Genomic DNA, 16,962 nt, shown 5'->3' on the forward strand with positions numbered 1-16,962 from the left:
GGATGCTGCTCCTACCTCGGACGAAATTGCCCTCGCTATACGCTCGGTTGCATCTGGCAAGGCCATGGGCCCGAACGGCATCCCTATCGAGTTATATAAGCTGCGACCGGACGTACTGGCACCCCACCTCCGCGCGATGTTCCTTGCGGCCCACTCGCGGGGCTCCCTCCCGCCGGACCAACGTCTGGCTACAATCGTGGTGATCCACAAGGAGGGGAAACCCCGAGACCGGGTTACCTCCTATCGGCCTATCTCGCTCTTGAATGCGGAGCCCAAAATCCTTGCCAAGGTGCTTGCCAACCGGCTGGTCGGCGTGGTGGGCGATTTGGTCCACCAAGACCAGTCTGGCTTTATCCCCCATCGCAACACGGCCCTCAATCTGCGGCGCTTGCATGGGGTGCTCGCGCGTGTTCCGTTTGTGCGGGAGCCGGCCATCTTGGCGTCCTTAGACGCCACCATGGCGTTTGACACGCTCGAATGGCCATACATTTGGGCGATGCTGGCGAAATTTGGATTTGGACCGGGATTCATCAGCTGGGTCAAATTGTTGTACTCGGGCCCGTTAGCGCAGGTGGTAGTGAATGGGCGAGTCTCGGCCCCGTTCGCGCTGGGACGGGGCACGCGACAGGGTTGCCCCTTGTCGCCGCTCCTGTTTGCATTGGCCTTGGAACCCCTGGCGGAGTGGCTGCGGTGGCACCCTTCCATCCGTGGTCTCCGTTGGACCCCTGAGTATGAGGACCGCGTGTCCCTCTACGCTGACGATATCCTTTTGTACCTAGCCTCCCCGCGCAAATCACTGATTGTCCTGGTTGATGTCCTGCGCTCCTTTGGCCGTAACTCAGGCCTTGTCATCAACTGGGCTAAATCATGTGTCTATGTGCTTTCCGGGGAGGCTCCCGTCCTCCCGCGGGGATGTCCGATCCAGATTGCTTCGCAGGGGTTTCGGTACCTGGGTGTCTATATCACGCTGGACCCGGCGGCCCGCTACGAGCGAAACTTGCTTCCCCCCCTCCAGCGCTTGAAGGAGGACGTCGCGCGCTGGCGGCACCTGCCGCTTTCGCCGCTCGGCCGGGCGGCATTGTTTAAGATGATGTCGTTGCCGCGCTTCCTGTACGCTCTCCAGAACACTATGGACCTAGTCCCGGCGCGCTACTTCCGTGAGGTGGAGAGTCTACAGCGCCGCCTGTTCTGGGACGGGAGGCCGCGTATAGCCCTGACGAAGTTGACGCTCCCGTGGTATGACGGGGGGATTGCCCTCCCGGACATTAAGCGGTATTACTGGGCCTCCCAGCTAGCTGCAATTAATCACGGCCTCTATGGGCCCGCCTTGAACCCGGCATTTGAAATGGACAAGATGCTCCTGCCCGGTGGCGACTACAATCGAGCACTCTACTCTGGCGCGCCGGATCCCCGCTTGACGGGGCCCACGCGTGTCATGGTGCGGGTGTGGCACGCGGCCAATGCAGCTATGGGGTGGAAGGACCGTTTGACCCGGGCGTCGCCGTTGTATGCGCCTCAGCGGTTGGGCTCCCTGTGGACCTCGAAGGGCTTCGAGAAGTGGGACACGATTGGCATCAGTAAAGTGGGGGACCTCTGGATGAGAGGGGGATTTAAAACATTCGAGACGCTGCAGACGGAGTTTCAGCTGCAGGGCAGTGAATACTTTCGGTACTTGCAGGTCCGTCATGCGCTGGGCTCCGTCTTCCCAGACGCCGCCTCCATCCCGGAGTCTTCCCCCCTGGAGGATAGAGTGCTGGATGGCCACGTCCCGGATAGCACGATCTCCCTCATTTACAAAAAATTGATTAATGACCGCTCGGGCCTGCTGACCGGCCTCTGTGAGGCTTGGGTTGCCGACGGGCTGGAGTTGGACGACGAAGACTGGATTTCCGCGGTGGCCTCTCCGAAGGAGGTGGCCATACCGGCTCGCCTTCGCTTCGTCCAGCTTAAGATACTCCACCGGGTTTACATGACGGGGCCAAGGCTTCTGCGTATGGGTTATGCTGAGGATGGGTTGTGTAAGCGTGGGTGTGGTGCTTTAGCGACTTTTTTGCATATTTTGTGGGAATGCCTGAAGGTGGAGCGATTCTGGCGTGGTGCGCATGAGGTCCTGCGTCTGGTTACACATGTCGCACTGTTGCCTGAAGCGAGGAGATGCTTGCTGAATGTGTGGGAACCAACTGATTACTCGGTTCCGCAGACGCGATGGGTGACTCTGGGATATATGATAGCTAAGCGTGACATTGCTCAACTGTGGGGATCCCAGCGGCCCCCGGCGGTGTCGGCCTGGAAAGAACATATGGATTGGTGCATGTTCCGAGAAAAGGTGGTGTATGTGGCGAGGGGCAAGCCTGGGGCGTGGGTGAAAATATGGGGCCCCTGGAACGCCTACCGCGGGGGTATTTGCGAGCCACCACTGCTGCCTGCTGCCTCACCGGCTCCGTCCCCCTAGTTGACCCCCTCCCCCAGCCCCGGGCACAGAGTTCCCCCAGTCCTGGACTTGTTTCCCTTCCCCCTCTTCAGATTCCTGTGGATGGTCGGGGTCCCTCATTCGAGGAGCACGTGTGATTACCTTCGATTGCGGGTTGCCTTGCGGGTGTGTTTTTCTATGTTGTTGCGTGTGTATAAAATGAAACCGTATTGTGGGCTTAGAGTCATGTGGCCCACGTCGTTGATGTCTCCTGATTTGCTTCTCTGTAACGCCAAGTGCCCTTTTGTAAGTTTGTCAGGTGCTCCTGTCACTCTAGCGGCCGGCCGGAAGGTTGTAGGCCCATACTTGTATATACTTGAGATTGCAATAAACGGTTTCAAAAAAAAAAAAAAAAAAAAAAGTATTCTTTCAGAATACAAGCAGGTTTTGAGTAGATCTCAGAAATTACAAAATTGCAGCCAGGTTTTAACTGAAGCAAAGAATAGGCCAGACTTGACCAATTGCAAAAGGTATGGTAGAAGTGGGTGCGGGGACAATTCCAAGGAGCACGGTTTTTCTTTATTCTGCCCATGTACCAAAGCATTTACACTTCATATTAGATTTGGAGGAGCTCTAGCTGCTCTCAAAATCATTTTAACAATCTTTGTGTATTGATAAATGCCCATTCTCCAGGTCTTGATGAGCCAGGCTCTTACCTGAAGGGACCAAGGGTTGTGGTGAAGTACCCATTACCTGAACCCTGAAAGTAGTCATAAATCTGCCTTGAATCGTATTGGTGTTTGTCAGACACGCTCCATAATTCTGGGTACCAATATTGACGTGCGAAGGCCACCATAATTACTTTACACTGCTCCCTCCTGATCTTGCATGATACTCTAGGTATCAAAGGAATCAGAGGATTTGGCAGGAAAGCATACAGGAAGTTTCCCATCCAGCTGAATGCAAATGTGTCTCCTTCTGATCCTAGGCAATCCAATCTGGTTGCAAACCTGGCTTAAACACTTCTTGTTTTGGTCTGTTGCAAACAAGTCACACTGTGGAATGCCCCAGCTTTAAAATACTACACGCAACTACCTGTCGCCTATCTCCCTCTTGTGTGAGTCTGAGTATTGCCTCCTCAGGAAACCTGCTACATTGCTGTGCATTGCTGTAACACGCTCTACTGACAACTCCACACTGTTGCCCATATCCAAAATCTTTGTATCTCCTTTGACAACAGAACATATCTTGTTCCCCCGGCTGTGGATGTAAAACACTGGGCTAGTACTGTCCATTCAAACCACAACAGGGGTGTTTTGCACTGTAGGAAGTAATGCATCAAAAAATCCAGCCCTATAGAACCATTAGCTTTGACAGAGGCCTACAGTGTCACTTATCAGAAGTAGGAGTAACACCTTTGAAAATTAGGTTGACTTATCACTCACACCTAATTGCATTTCACATCTACTGAGGGGGTACAAAACCTAACCATGCAAAGCTCAGCCTATGTACAGCATCTAATAATAGCTAAAAAAACATATTAGGACAAGGAGAGTCACGAGGTACTCATTTAGTTATAAGGAGAAGGCACAGCAGATCTCTGCTCCACCTTGTGAGGATGAAATGGTTTCTGCATTCAATACAAAAACTTCAAAGGTGACCACAGGTAGAATAGGTCCATGCAAAAGTAATGAGTGTTGCCAAGGTGGGCAAGAGAGTGGGCAAAGCAGAGGGGGTCAACAAAGGCTCTGGTGATTTTTGTGGAGTATATCTTAAGAGTACCCTTACCTGGAAAAGTGCACTCTTTTCAGTGTGCCACAGAACAATTGTCACAGGTGGAGGCCATCTTCACTGAAATCCTACTAATTGTCAGCTAATGGAATGCAACCCCCAATATGGTAAAATGTGTAAGCGTCACACTACATTTTAACAGTTGTATGCTATGTTATGTTATAGAAATTTATAATGCGCACAAATCACCTCGGTAGGGGTATCGCGGCACAACCACAGGTCAAGGCAAAAAGGGCCAGCTAGTTAAAACAGTATTGTTTACAGTCTCTTCCTAAAAAGAGAGTAATCTGAAAATGTTCTAATGTGTAGCGGAAGCTGGTTCCAATAATGAGGGGCTAGGTAGGAGAAAGACTTGCCCCAGAAAGTGACTTTCTGACCCGGGTAACAGTTAAAAAGGCTGTATCAGTGGATCTGAGAAGTCTAGGAGGGCAATTGATAGAAAGTTTCAAGGCAAGATAACTAGGACCTTTTCCTGTCAGGGCCTTATAAGTAAGGCAGCAGATTTTAAAAACAACTTTCTGCCAAATAGGTAACCAGTGCAAGGAATGAAGGGGAGCCGAAGAGGTCCCAGGTGGGAGATTACAAAGGAGGTGGGCTGCTGTATTCTGAATAACCTGTAGTTTTGATAACAGCGTCTCAATAACTGAGGCTAATAAGGCATTTCCATCCATATGGCTAATAACAAGAGCCTGCCTGCACCAAAGTTTTCCTCGCTGTAATTGGAAGGAGTGAGAAGACTTTCTTCAAAAGATGCATCATTTGAAAGCAGGAGCCCATAACTTAACGTACCTGCTCTTTCATAGTAAGAGATTGACTAAGACAGACTCCCAGGCTCTTGACGACCTCTTTAGGCGTAGGGGCTGTGCCAAGTTCCATGGGCCACCAATTGGAGTTCCATAATTGTTGGGCGTGGCCAAACAGCTTAATCTTAGTTTTTCCGGCGTTCAGCTGGAGACAGTTCTCCATCATCCAGGTAGCTATTACTGTCATCCCAGCTGTAAAGTTTTCTTTCGCTTTGGCTAAATCATTGTCCGGAGAAATTATATAATCTGCGTGTCATCTGCATTAGAGATAATATCAAACCCGCAAGCTTTAACCATCTTGGCGAGAGGCGCAACATATTTGTTGAAAAGCGAAGAGCTTAAACAGGAGCCCTGGGGCACCTCTTTGTCCGGCACCAGAGTGCGAGATTTATAAGAACCCAGGGTGATGGTTTGGGTTCTGTTGGAAAGGAAATCACCAAACCATTGAAGAGCAGTTCAGTGGATTCCAATCTCTTGCAGCCTGCGAAGTAACCTAGGATGGGACACCATATAAAATAATGCAGGCAAGTTCAGCAACACAAGCATAGATGGAATATTATCATCAAGAGCGCATCTGATGCGATCAGTGCCCACAACCAGAGCTGTCTCTCTGCTATATGATGGTCAAAAGCCGGATTGGGATGGGTTGAGAATCTTATTAGTCTCTAGGTACGTGACTTATTTATTTATTAGGCCTTTCAATAGTTTGCACAGCAAAGGGAGCAACGAGATTGGGTGACAGTTAGTAAGGATGGAAGGAGGCAAATTAGCCTTTTATGGATTTGGCCTGACCTGAGCCACCTTCTACATTAATGGAATTTTCCCAGTATTTACTGACATATTGAATAGGGAAAGAACCACAAGGGCAAGCTGATTAGCGAGAGCAGCATAGATCTTGGAAGGAAAGATATCTATAGGAGAACCAGATTTGACAGCTACAAGCACCTTCTGAATTTCCTCTAATGAAAGAGCCCTGAACTTTCCCAAGCTTAAGGCCCCATCAAAAGGGGTCAAGTCAGAATTAGGCGCACCGGGCAAACTGGGAAAGTTCTGATAAATGTCTTTGATTCTGTTATCGAAATGCTTGGCCAGAGCATCACAGAGGGCTTGTGAACCTTGAATTTCTTGTGCACAAGCTTTTGGATTAAAGAAATTGTTAAGCACTTTAAAAAGCATTTTGGTTAAATTTCCAGCCTGACAGATTTGACTGGAAATGGAAATTTTCCAGGCCGTTTCTATCTTGCGATGGTACAGTTTTAAGGCGACTCTATAGACGTCCCTTTCAATCATAGTGTTAGAGAGCCGCCACCATCTTTCACATTTTTTACAAGATGCTTTTTTCTTCATTAGATCGGGGGTGTACCTAGGTATATGGAAACCCTGTTTGAAATTGGGGTACAATTTAAGAAGGGTAATCTTATCAAAGGCAAATTTAAGGCCGTGTGATAGTCAGAAAGAGCTTGATCAACATCCGACTCTGCTGAAGTGGCGGTGAACATAAACTCCTGAGCAAAAGAGTCCAGAGTGATTGCCCACCAGTGTCTGGATAGCATTATATGAATTTTAGGTAGTTTATTCGTCACTTTTAGATTGGGAATCCTGAAACTAATGAGTGAGTGGTCCAACCAAAGTAAAGGTTGCAGTGGGTCACACGTCAGAGATAAGGCGTTAGTAAAGATTAATAAGGGCCTGATTCTGATGCGGTTAGGAAGGCCTCCTAACGGCATTTGCTCCATCCAAATCGGATCAGGAACGTGTCTTTCCAACAGAGGTCCCGATTACGATGCGGTTAGGAAAGCATTCCCACCTAGGGCCCGATTACGATGTGGTTATGAAAATAGGCTTCCATTGAAGTCAATGGGAGTCCAACCAAATCGTATCTGGAAACATCCAGATGCATCGTACTCGGTCGGTTGGACTCTCCTGATCCGATTCGGTTGGAAGCCATTTCCAAACCCATTCTGACGGGAAGCTTTCCAAACTGCATCAGAGTCGGGCCCTAAATCTAAAGTGTGTCCTACAGCATGAGTAGATCCATTGACTATCTAGTGCAGGCCAAGTGTAACTAAGTCTGAAAGAAACAGGCTTGCCTCTAAATTGGTTGGATCATGCACATGATAAATCAAATCACTTATAGCAGATGTGGCCCCGGGGTGAAATTAAAGAGGCACTCATAAAAAGGCACTTGGGGACTGATTTAGAATTTGTCAGACTGGTCACTCAGTCAAAACATGATGGATATCCCGGCCACCTTATTACAAATGTTTTTGGATCTCATGCACTTGTATAATACGGCGAACTGCAAATCCGTCCCCTGTGTGATGGCGTATCTAATCTGCCAAATTCTAAATCAGGGTCTAACTCTGTTATTCTGTAGGAACGATATGTCACTTTTATTGATAGGAAGTAACTCTGGACATTTTTCCGTAGTGAAAAAGACTCTATTTATCCCAGTATTATATAAATGAAATTCCATTACTGCAATCTCACAAACTAGATTAGATATGTTTTCATTCCATTTCTGTTGCCATTGAATTTAAAGTATGCCAATATTTTTTTGCATGTTCCACTAAAGTGGTATTGCTCTTATTTTTTATCTCAAAGTCAGCAAATAAATATGGATATTTAGGATTAAAAGTGATTGATATTATTTTTCGATATTTAATACAGGAGCAATTATTTGTAGTGATGCTGTTTCCATGATTCAACTTTTCATATAAATACAAGCTGTGCCATCATAATGCAGCAGACTTACGCATGTAGTCTAAATTTAATTAAGCTCATCTCAGCTAAACCATAAAACCAATAACACACTTCAGAAAGCAGCACAAGACGACATCAATCAACACATAGACAAAAACATAACTGCATAAGACAGGGAGAGAAACAACTAAAGAAACCCCTTCAAGTTACAATTAGAACAGAGATATAATCCATCAAACAGAAGAGGAGACAATGACTGGGCTCCTTTAGGCTTACCGACTGGGCCAGGCTGCGGTTCTCTTGCTCAAGAGTTTGGGTTTTTGCACTGGTCGCCTTCTGGTCCTGGCAGGCACGCATCTCTTCTAAAACCTGTAGGCGCCTCCTCAGCTCCTGGTTCTCTCGTTCCAGACTCAGCAGCTGGCCAGATGACACCTCATTCACCTCATAACTCAGAGGCTTCAGCCCCTCATAGGCTGTGTGAGAGTTAGAGAGATGCATATTTAGAAAAGTAAGGGAAGAGGAATGAAGATCTTTTATAAAGGAAGGTGATATGATTGAGTGTCCTTCAAATAAAGGTATAAGAATTAAATAAGATATCGTTAATCCGACCATATTCATGGAAAATTTGATATTAAAAAACAAGCAAGTTATTGCGGATTGCTTGTCCGTAGATACTCCTGCATGTTCTATAATGAACAGTTTTGTTGTTTTATGTCATTCGATTTCCCAACCTCTTATCGCTACACCTAGAGTAAACCAGGAACTTCCTTGCCGATGGTTTAATTCTGCCTGTTCTGCAGCACACAGGCAACTTTAGCTAGCTCTTAACAGTTACCCACAAAACAGGGACAGTATTCTATTAGCTCACATAACTTACAAGGCAGCTTTGAAGGACAGAAAAGAGGATATAAGAAGATTAGCCTGGGACAACTTAGAAGCTGCAACGAATGCAAGAAATAAAAGATTGTTTTGAGAAACAGTGAATCGCCCCTTTTTTCCGATAGTTACGCTTCAAAGGCTAAGTGTGTAATTTTAGCTCACACTTAGGTCTTGCATTTTTCAAGCGTTTTGATTCGGATTCAACCTCTACGCCAGAGTCTGGTGAAGCAGGAAACTTAATAATAGGTCTCGAGGCCGTCCTGGATTTAAATACTTCTATTAGCATAAAGGAACTTGGAACAGCCATCCGAAAAAGCTCACAGGGAAAAGCCTGGATCCTGGTGGTGTTGCAGTGGATATATTTTAAGTAAACACTGAGTTTTGGGCCCCCTTATTGACAAATGTAATTCGGGCAGCGATAGTTGCCCCATTAATTCTAACCTGGCAATAGGCAATAATTGTCCCAATTTTAAAAATGGGAACAAGATACCTACCATGCTGTTCTCATCCTATATCCTTATTGGACTTCACGCTAACATGTTTGGGAAGGGTTCTCCTCTCTAGGTTGGAGGACTGGGCAGAAAGTAATAATAATCTATCTGAAGTCCATTTTGGCTTTAGATCAGGCATTGCTACTATAGAGCAAGTTTAAAGGTATCACTTCTGATATGGAAGTAAGTATGTTAGAAGGGAGCTTTACATATGGCATTTTTGGATCTGTCAAGCGCTTTCGATAATGTAAATCATTGTAAACTATGGTCCATGCTGAAAAGCTGGGTCTAGAAAAAGCACTAGTCGCTTTATTGAGACGCTTACACTGGGATACAGCTGCTAAGATTAGATATGGCCCACATGGAGAGTGTTCTAATTCAATAATTTGTCCGGCAGGGCTGTATTTTGACCCCTTTTGTATTTTTAAGCTATATTGGGTTGGATAAATATTTATTGTCACATGTGACGGACGTCCCAAAAGGAGGAAACCATTTAATCCCTGCCCTATTATATGTGGACGATGCAGTTCAGATTTCAAGGACTGCAAACGGCCTCCAAATAATGATTGATGCTTTCTGTGCTTTTATGAATGGCTTAGATTTGAGGGTAAATCGCACTAAGTCTTTTACCTTGACTAGTGGCCCAAAACGTACTCAAATCAAGGCCCACGTCACAGATGGGGTACCAGTCGTCAAAGTTGAAAATGTAAATTATTTAGTAATTCCCTTTGATTCGGCCCATCAGTGTTATTTTTTACTGACTTTGAGGGTGCAACAACTCTCCAGAGTTGTTGAAGCTCTTTTTTGTTTTGCTTCTAGACTGGTCCATAAGTCTGTCAGGGAGATGCTACTTCTTCATAACACTAAATGCATTCTGGTGGGGATTTATGCAGTGGGAGTATGGGGCCACTCCACTCTGAAATTATTCAACAGGTTGGAAAGGGTTTCCTGCCGAGACTACTTGGTGTTTCCCCAAGCATTGCAACATACATTTATCATGTTGAGGTCGGGATGAACCATATAGAGGTCACCATAAGCCTTGCCCCCTTGTGGTTAAGGCCTGTGAACTGTGGGCTTTTCAAGACTGATTATAAAACGCTGTTTGGTTATGGGTTACATGACAAGAGTACCTCGGCTCTCTTATGTTAAAGATGCCTTTGAGAAAATGGGAATTTCAGAGCTTTTCTATAAACCTGAGCTAGGAGAGGGTTCTTTTTTTAGATTGAATGAACGTCATGTTAAAGCTCAATGCTTGCAATCAGTAGCAAATTATTTTTTACTGGTCCCACCATACAATCTGCAATTCTATTTAACATTTACCCAAAATCTGCAATATAGATCATATTTTCCTCTCGTCTGCGCCTCAGCACTTTACATTTGCTCGTAGCATTTCCCCAGCAAGAAGCGTGGTTTCAATCTCTCACAAATTCTCCCTGTGACAATCAGTCTCACCAAAGCACTGCTCACTTTATGCTGTTTTACACATTATATAGCACATGGCTATCATGTCCTTTAGTTCCTATACTTCGAACTGCTAACATTAGAACTTATCATATTGGCCTGGTCCACCAGCAACTAAGATCCCCTGAAATTTGTAAAGCTGTGATAAATCTTATTAGATGCTTTTTAAAAGTGAGGAAAAGGTATGGCGTCTCTGCCTAAGAATTGGTAATTTTAAGATACTCAGAATACAGTTTTTAAGTTTTCAAAGGTTTTTAACTTGCAGAGAATGTTATTAGGAAATGTTACATCAACTTCTTTGCTGATCACTTTGAGCTTGATGGTGGATTTTAAATGTTGTAATGGGAATTGTATTCATAGCAATTGAATATTTAATGTATTGTATTATGTGATGAATAACTGTATTATGTTGGGTTGAACCTTTATGGCGATTATACTGGCTTCTCAAATGGTACTTCAAGAGATATTCAACACAGGCTTGCAGGATGCCTTTACTGAGTTCTTTGACATTAATATTGGTTCTGTCTCCTGATTCATAACAGAATGGGAGACCTTCAAATTATACATTTGAGTGTTTACTCTAGGAAATTATGTGGGAGTCTTTAAATTGATAAGGGCACGATTAACCGCATAGTGACAGTCATGACAAGACTACAGAGAACTCATGCCTCAACCAATGACCCACAAACACTTTTTAATCTTGGTTACGCCACACGTGATAATGAGATATGCTTCCTAGATAAAGACACTGAAGCCAGGTATTATGGAGAAGGCGACAGCCCAAGCCATACCCTGTCATTGATGGTGAGGAAAACACGTACCAATGATACAAAACATTCCCTTAAGCTTGACACAGGGAAATTATTGAAGGGCAACTAGCGGTCCTTCAGGAATTTTGCTCCTACCACTCACACTTTATATACTAGCAAGATACACGCCTCAGAAGCTCATGTACACCAGTATCTAGCAGAGATTGCCCTGACCTGGATAGAAGGTGCCCCTATGGAATTTTTACTTGAACCCATTACAGTACAAGAAATAAATAACTGAGGTCATTGAGAGTTTGGCTGGGGGAAAATCCCAGGGCAGTGATGGTCTCATGGACACATTTTTATAAAAGGTCAAACAGAAGTTGGCACCACAACTGGCCACCCTCTATCAGGAGGTTGTTTAGGTAGGGGAGCTCCCCCTGACCACCAGGGAGGATTCATTACAGTCCTTTTGAAGCCAGGCAAGGATAGCCAGTGATGTCACTCTTACAGACCGCTATCTCTCCTTACGATAGATAACAACATACTAGCCCGCGTCGTGGCAAATGGGATGGCCCCTCTGATGACTGGTCTGACATTACCTGAGCAGGTGAGAATTGTTTTGCACAGGGTCAAATCCAGCAATATTCACACGGTCTTTGCGGTCATCGCACAAATCAGACAGGAGATAAATGCAGTGGCAGCCCTTCTAGATGCCAGAAGGCATTTTTACTTGACTGGCCATTCTTATTTTAAATATTGAACCTCAATAAATTATTGTACACTAACCTGACTGCCCGTATTTGGATCAACGGCTGTCTTTCTGACCCACTCAACATAAATAGGGTACACAGCAAGGATGTCCCTTCTCTCCCCTCTTGTTCGTGCTGGCCATGGAACCTTTTGTGACGGACTCTGCGCTCACTACTTACAAAGAGGTCTGATGTTCCCTAATAAACGAGTACTGTTGTCACTGTATGCCAATGACATCATGCTCTACATCAAAGACCCAATTTAAAAATGAAATAACACGGCACAGATATATGTCTGGGATTTGCAGCAACTGGTCCAAATACAAACAGTTCCCATGGACAGACTCCTCTAGTAAACCAGTGATGGCATTCGTCCTACATTGGTGTGAGGAATCCGTCCATTACTTAAGGATCTTGCTGAATAGGGAAAGAACCAAAATATTACTGGACAATTATGGCCCAGCATTAGCTAAGCTACAAGACCAAGTTGAGAGATGAATAATGCTACCTCTTTCTATGGCGGATCGCATATCCCTAATAAAAATGATAGTCCTACCAAAATGTTATATCTGGTTCACAGCATCCCAATTCAACTGAACCACACTTTCTTTCATTGTCTACTAACTAGACTAATATGGGTGCGATGCAGCCCAAGGCTGAAATGTAAGACACTAACGCTTCTCTTTGATCAGGGGGGCTTTGCAGTCCCCAACATGAAGCAGTATTTTCATGCTGCCCAAACGAGCTACATTGCATTCTGGTATGCCATCATGAGCATTTCACATGTTCCTATAGAAAAGGACAAAGTGCTGTCGGGGGAACTCCACACTGCTATAGCAATGAAACCCTTAAAATCCATGCATTGTATACAAACAGTCCACTGCTCTAGCTGAGCACTGTGGCACGAGGTTCATTGTGCTGGCCTTGTGCAACCATATTTGCCACATCGCCCTCTACTGAACATCCCTTCCTTAGCCCCCCACCTTGGACAGTGTGTTGATCAGGCTGCAGAGAACTGGACTGACACGAGTGGGACAGCTGTTTGTAAACAGCAAGTTTTTTTTACCATTGATCACTTCAGAGGAGACTGAACCCTCACACCGTAGACACATTTGACAATATGCGCCTGAACCACACAGCCTGGTCACTTTGGCCAGAGTTTCCTGATGAACCTCCTGAATTTACCCTTTTGAGCAACTGATTAAAAAAACAGGATTAGCAAGGCTGGGTCTCTACACAATACAAATTATACACTGAAATATCCCCATACACAGATCACAGAACCTAGGAAAAATGGCGTCTAGATGTGAATAATGATAAAACTTTAGACATGTGGAAATATTGTTGTGTTCAAATCAAACTAATATCCATCAACTATAGACACACACTCCTTCATTTCTAATTTCTCCGCAGACTGTACTGCCCTCATACTACTTGTATAAAATAGATCAAGGAAAAGTGCAAAATGTATGAGATGATCCTATGACCCCGAAGAGTATGCCATTTAGCACAGGAATGACATCTGTTAGAACTTACTGGGAGGAGGTCCTAAGCACCATCAATGAAATAGTTGTAACCCCATAGAGCGTACTCCATTACTCACTCTATTGAGATATATACCAAGCTACTCCCACAATGGATTAGAAAATACTAATGGGAATTCTGTTCCTACTGGCAAAAAAGCGCCTGGCCCGGTGCTGGATACAGAGTCCTTGACCCTAATCCAAAGATTGGCTGACGGATGCAACTTTCTCACATGAACATGTCAAGCAGTAGTTAGAGTTGCAGCCTACCCAGTCACGGCCGTGTGATATGTGGGAAAACAGTCAGGTCCACTTAATGAACAGTCAGGTCCAATTAACATACATGAAAGTTCTGATGAGGTCTTTTTGGTGTTAGACTGTCAGGGGGGTTTTATACTCTGAATGGAAGTGGCAGTAAAACTGAGTACTTCTACTCTACTTCTACTCTGTGACAATTCGTATGGCTCTCTTCTGCTGGAATGGCCACTTGCCCTGAGTCAATCGCCAGTACCAGTAACTCTGTCCTGTGATTTTTTATAGGACCCTTTCTTTTGAACCCCAGGTACAAGTGGTGGTTAAGGCCGCACATTTCTACCTATATATTTTGTCTGCACTCAGGAGATAGTTCAATAAAGATTGCATGCGCTAGCCTGCAGAATCAATTGCCACAAAATATTCCAGCAGTACTGGTGCCATTAACTTTTAACAGTAGGCTAAACGTTTACCACTTCCTACTTACAGACAGTTGGGTTCAACTGGCTCACTATGTTTTCTCAGCTTCTTTGCACAGATGGTGGTTTTTCTTGATTTATACTTTGATGCACATTGACGGCACTTATCTATGTAATACATATCCACTTACCTCTTCAAACTTTACTTGTAGCTTAAATGTTCTAGAACTTGGCCCACTCTGCTCTATTTTTATTCGTTCAGCACAGCTGGTTAAGCTGTCAGTTGAAACTTTGGGCTGTGCAACTTTGATCAGAATGTTGACCCCTTATCCCAGTGTTCCATTATTGCAGTTTTTCTCACCACCTATTGTTTCACACCCTAGAGTTTTAATGCTTCATAGACTACCTACTGTCAAATTCGTTGTAACACACCCTGCTGTCTCCCTAAAGTATCTCACTGCCTTCAATGTCTCTTTTCCTAGTGCCTCAGCTCCTCCGGTATCACAATGATATAGATTACACCCTCTACCCACCCCTGACCTAAACTCCTAATGTTTTACTCAACCTTTAAGTTAGACTCCCTTACACAGTACAAGAGATTGGTAGTTTTGCACTACTGTGCTGGGGAGGTATTACCTACCCTCTGTTGCTGGGTTAAGAAATCAGACTCTATCTACTAGTGCTGCTAAACAGTTATCCTCATGCTGTATGTATACAGGTCTTACTTACACTCTGTGGGGGTCTCCAAATCTGACTCTCCATCCCAGTGCTGATGTATGGTCTCTCCTATACTATGCTTTAGCTCCACCTCCAGTGACAGGTTCTCCTGCATCAGATCTTCCACCTTCTGCCGGTCAGATTCCCGCTCCTAGGGATCGCAGAAAGAGAAGCGAATCAGATACCCAAAAACAAATAACAAATCCCTGCGCAACACCATCATCTCTTTAGCATAGGGGAGCATTTAGGCTCCAGGCCACTTCAGATGTTGTCCTTGGCCTCGGTTGAAGGTAATGGCCCTAAGTGATGAATTCAGCTACTGTGCCAGGAACTTGATTTATGGAAGCTCAGTTGTCCCTGACAGGAGTTAAATGAGGAGTCCTGTGCCCTAACATGAACTTCATGGTGTGTTATGGTACCATCGTTATTGAAGCAGAAGGGCTGTAGACCATAAAATAAGGCATACTGAGGGCACCTGGCCATAACATAAAAGACATACAGAGTGCCTGTAGGCCCTCATAGGAGGTACATGGGAGTGTTTCTAGATCCTTGATGATGTTGCAGGGTATTGTAGGCCATCATATGAGGTGTATGGGGAGCATCAGCACTCAAAGAGGTGTAGAGGTAGCAGGCCTTACACACAAGGTGTGCCTCGGGCTCTCATTTGAAGCGTAGTGGTGGAAAACATTCAAATGATAGGTTTAGGATTAGGGTATGCCCAGACATGGGTACCATGCTCACTGTGCCACTGTAATCAAGCTACACCCGACTGACGAGCCCTAATCAAGGCACAACCAGTCTTGGGTTCTTTGTGTTATGGTTCAGAGAGGACCTAGCCTGGCAGTTCGGAATGGATTGTTCCTATTGGAGCAGGGTCAAGACTGATTTGCATATGGTTGCGTCCAAACTAAGGTGAAATGGTGGGCAAAAGAACGACTGATTGGAATATTATCCGACTTATTGTAAGTATTCCTCCCATCACCTTTTGTGTGCAGGCTTAGGATGGCCTGGCAATCACATGAGATACACAGTGGAGGTGGGCAGTTAGGCCTTGATATACATGTACCGAAAGGCTCTAAGCCAACACGTGTGCAGCAGGGGTGTAAGGCAGACCCCCCTTGTGGCACTGGAGGTCCCCAACTCTCCAGGGTTCCCCAACTATTCAAGGGGGTGCTATTCAGCCCCAAGGCCAATAAATATCTGTGAGATATGGGAGACTAGGAGCACCTTATCACATTTTGCAGGGGAGCCCCATCATTTTGCGTTACGCCACTGGTGTGCAGGGTGGGTTTGAAGACCCTCATGAGGGACAAGAAAGGATGTAGGCCCTCCGATGATGCATATAAAGAGATTTTAGACAACCTCATGAGGAGAGGGAGGTGATCATGTTCTCCGGTAAGGTGAAATGGGGGTTAGGCCCACTCTTAAAGTGCACTCTTCAAGCATTCACATCAGGTGCACACGAGGTGAAGATTCAGGCTCTCACATGATATGAACGAGTGCAAAGAAAAACACTCACCAGCTCTAGGTCCCGCAGTCTGGACTTCAGGAACAGGTTTTCTTTCTCCATCTCATGCAGTTTATCAAAGCGGGAGCGGGCAGCTTCCAGCTGCTCTTCCAGCATGGCTTTGGTTTCCAGTAGAGCCTGTGAGTACTCTCTCTCCTCCTAGAAACCGCCAAGGAGAACAGTGTTACAAATGACCAATGAGAAAAGGGAAACAAGTCAGCTAGAGGGAAGAAAACGAGGAATAAGCAAAAGAGACAGAAATAGAGGCATCACCTTGTGAGAAGAAAATATGGAAAAAGCACGAAAAAAAGGTGTAATCAGAAAGAATTAAAGAAAGGCTGTACCAAGAACAGAGGGGGAGAAGGAGCCAGTATAAGAGATTAAATATATGAAATCAGTGCACAAAATCTGGAAAAGAATGGAAATGTGGAATAGGAATGAGAGAAGGGAAGAACAGAAGCAACACAAGAGAAGGCAAACGGGGATAGGAATTTGTAGAAGAATA

General features: G+C 45.2%; 1 protein-coding gene across 1 annotated transcript in view; it reads right to left on the reverse strand.

Annotated features, from left to right (window-relative positions):
- The window catches only part of LOC146798677 (girdin-like), a 439,241-nt gene that overhangs the window by 223,139 nt on the left and 199,140 nt on the right, over positions 1–16,962 (reverse strand). Inside the window, exons 11-13 of the mRNA XM_085625977.1 lie at positions 16,470–16,616; positions 14,963–15,101; positions 7,984–8,180 (exon numbers count right to left, since the gene is read on the reverse strand). Coding sequence (XP_085482103.1) covers positions 7,984–8,180; positions 14,963–15,101; positions 16,470–16,616 — 483 coding nt within the window. The remainder of the gene's footprint in view (positions 1–7,983; positions 8,181–14,962; positions 15,102–16,469; positions 16,617–16,962) is intronic.

The sequence above is a fragment of the Triturus cristatus genome, chromosome 9, assembly GCF_964204655.1.
Source record: "Triturus cristatus chromosome 9, aTriCri1.1, whole genome shotgun sequence".
NCBI lineage: Eukaryota > Metazoa > Chordata > Amphibia > Caudata > Salamandridae > Triturus > Triturus cristatus.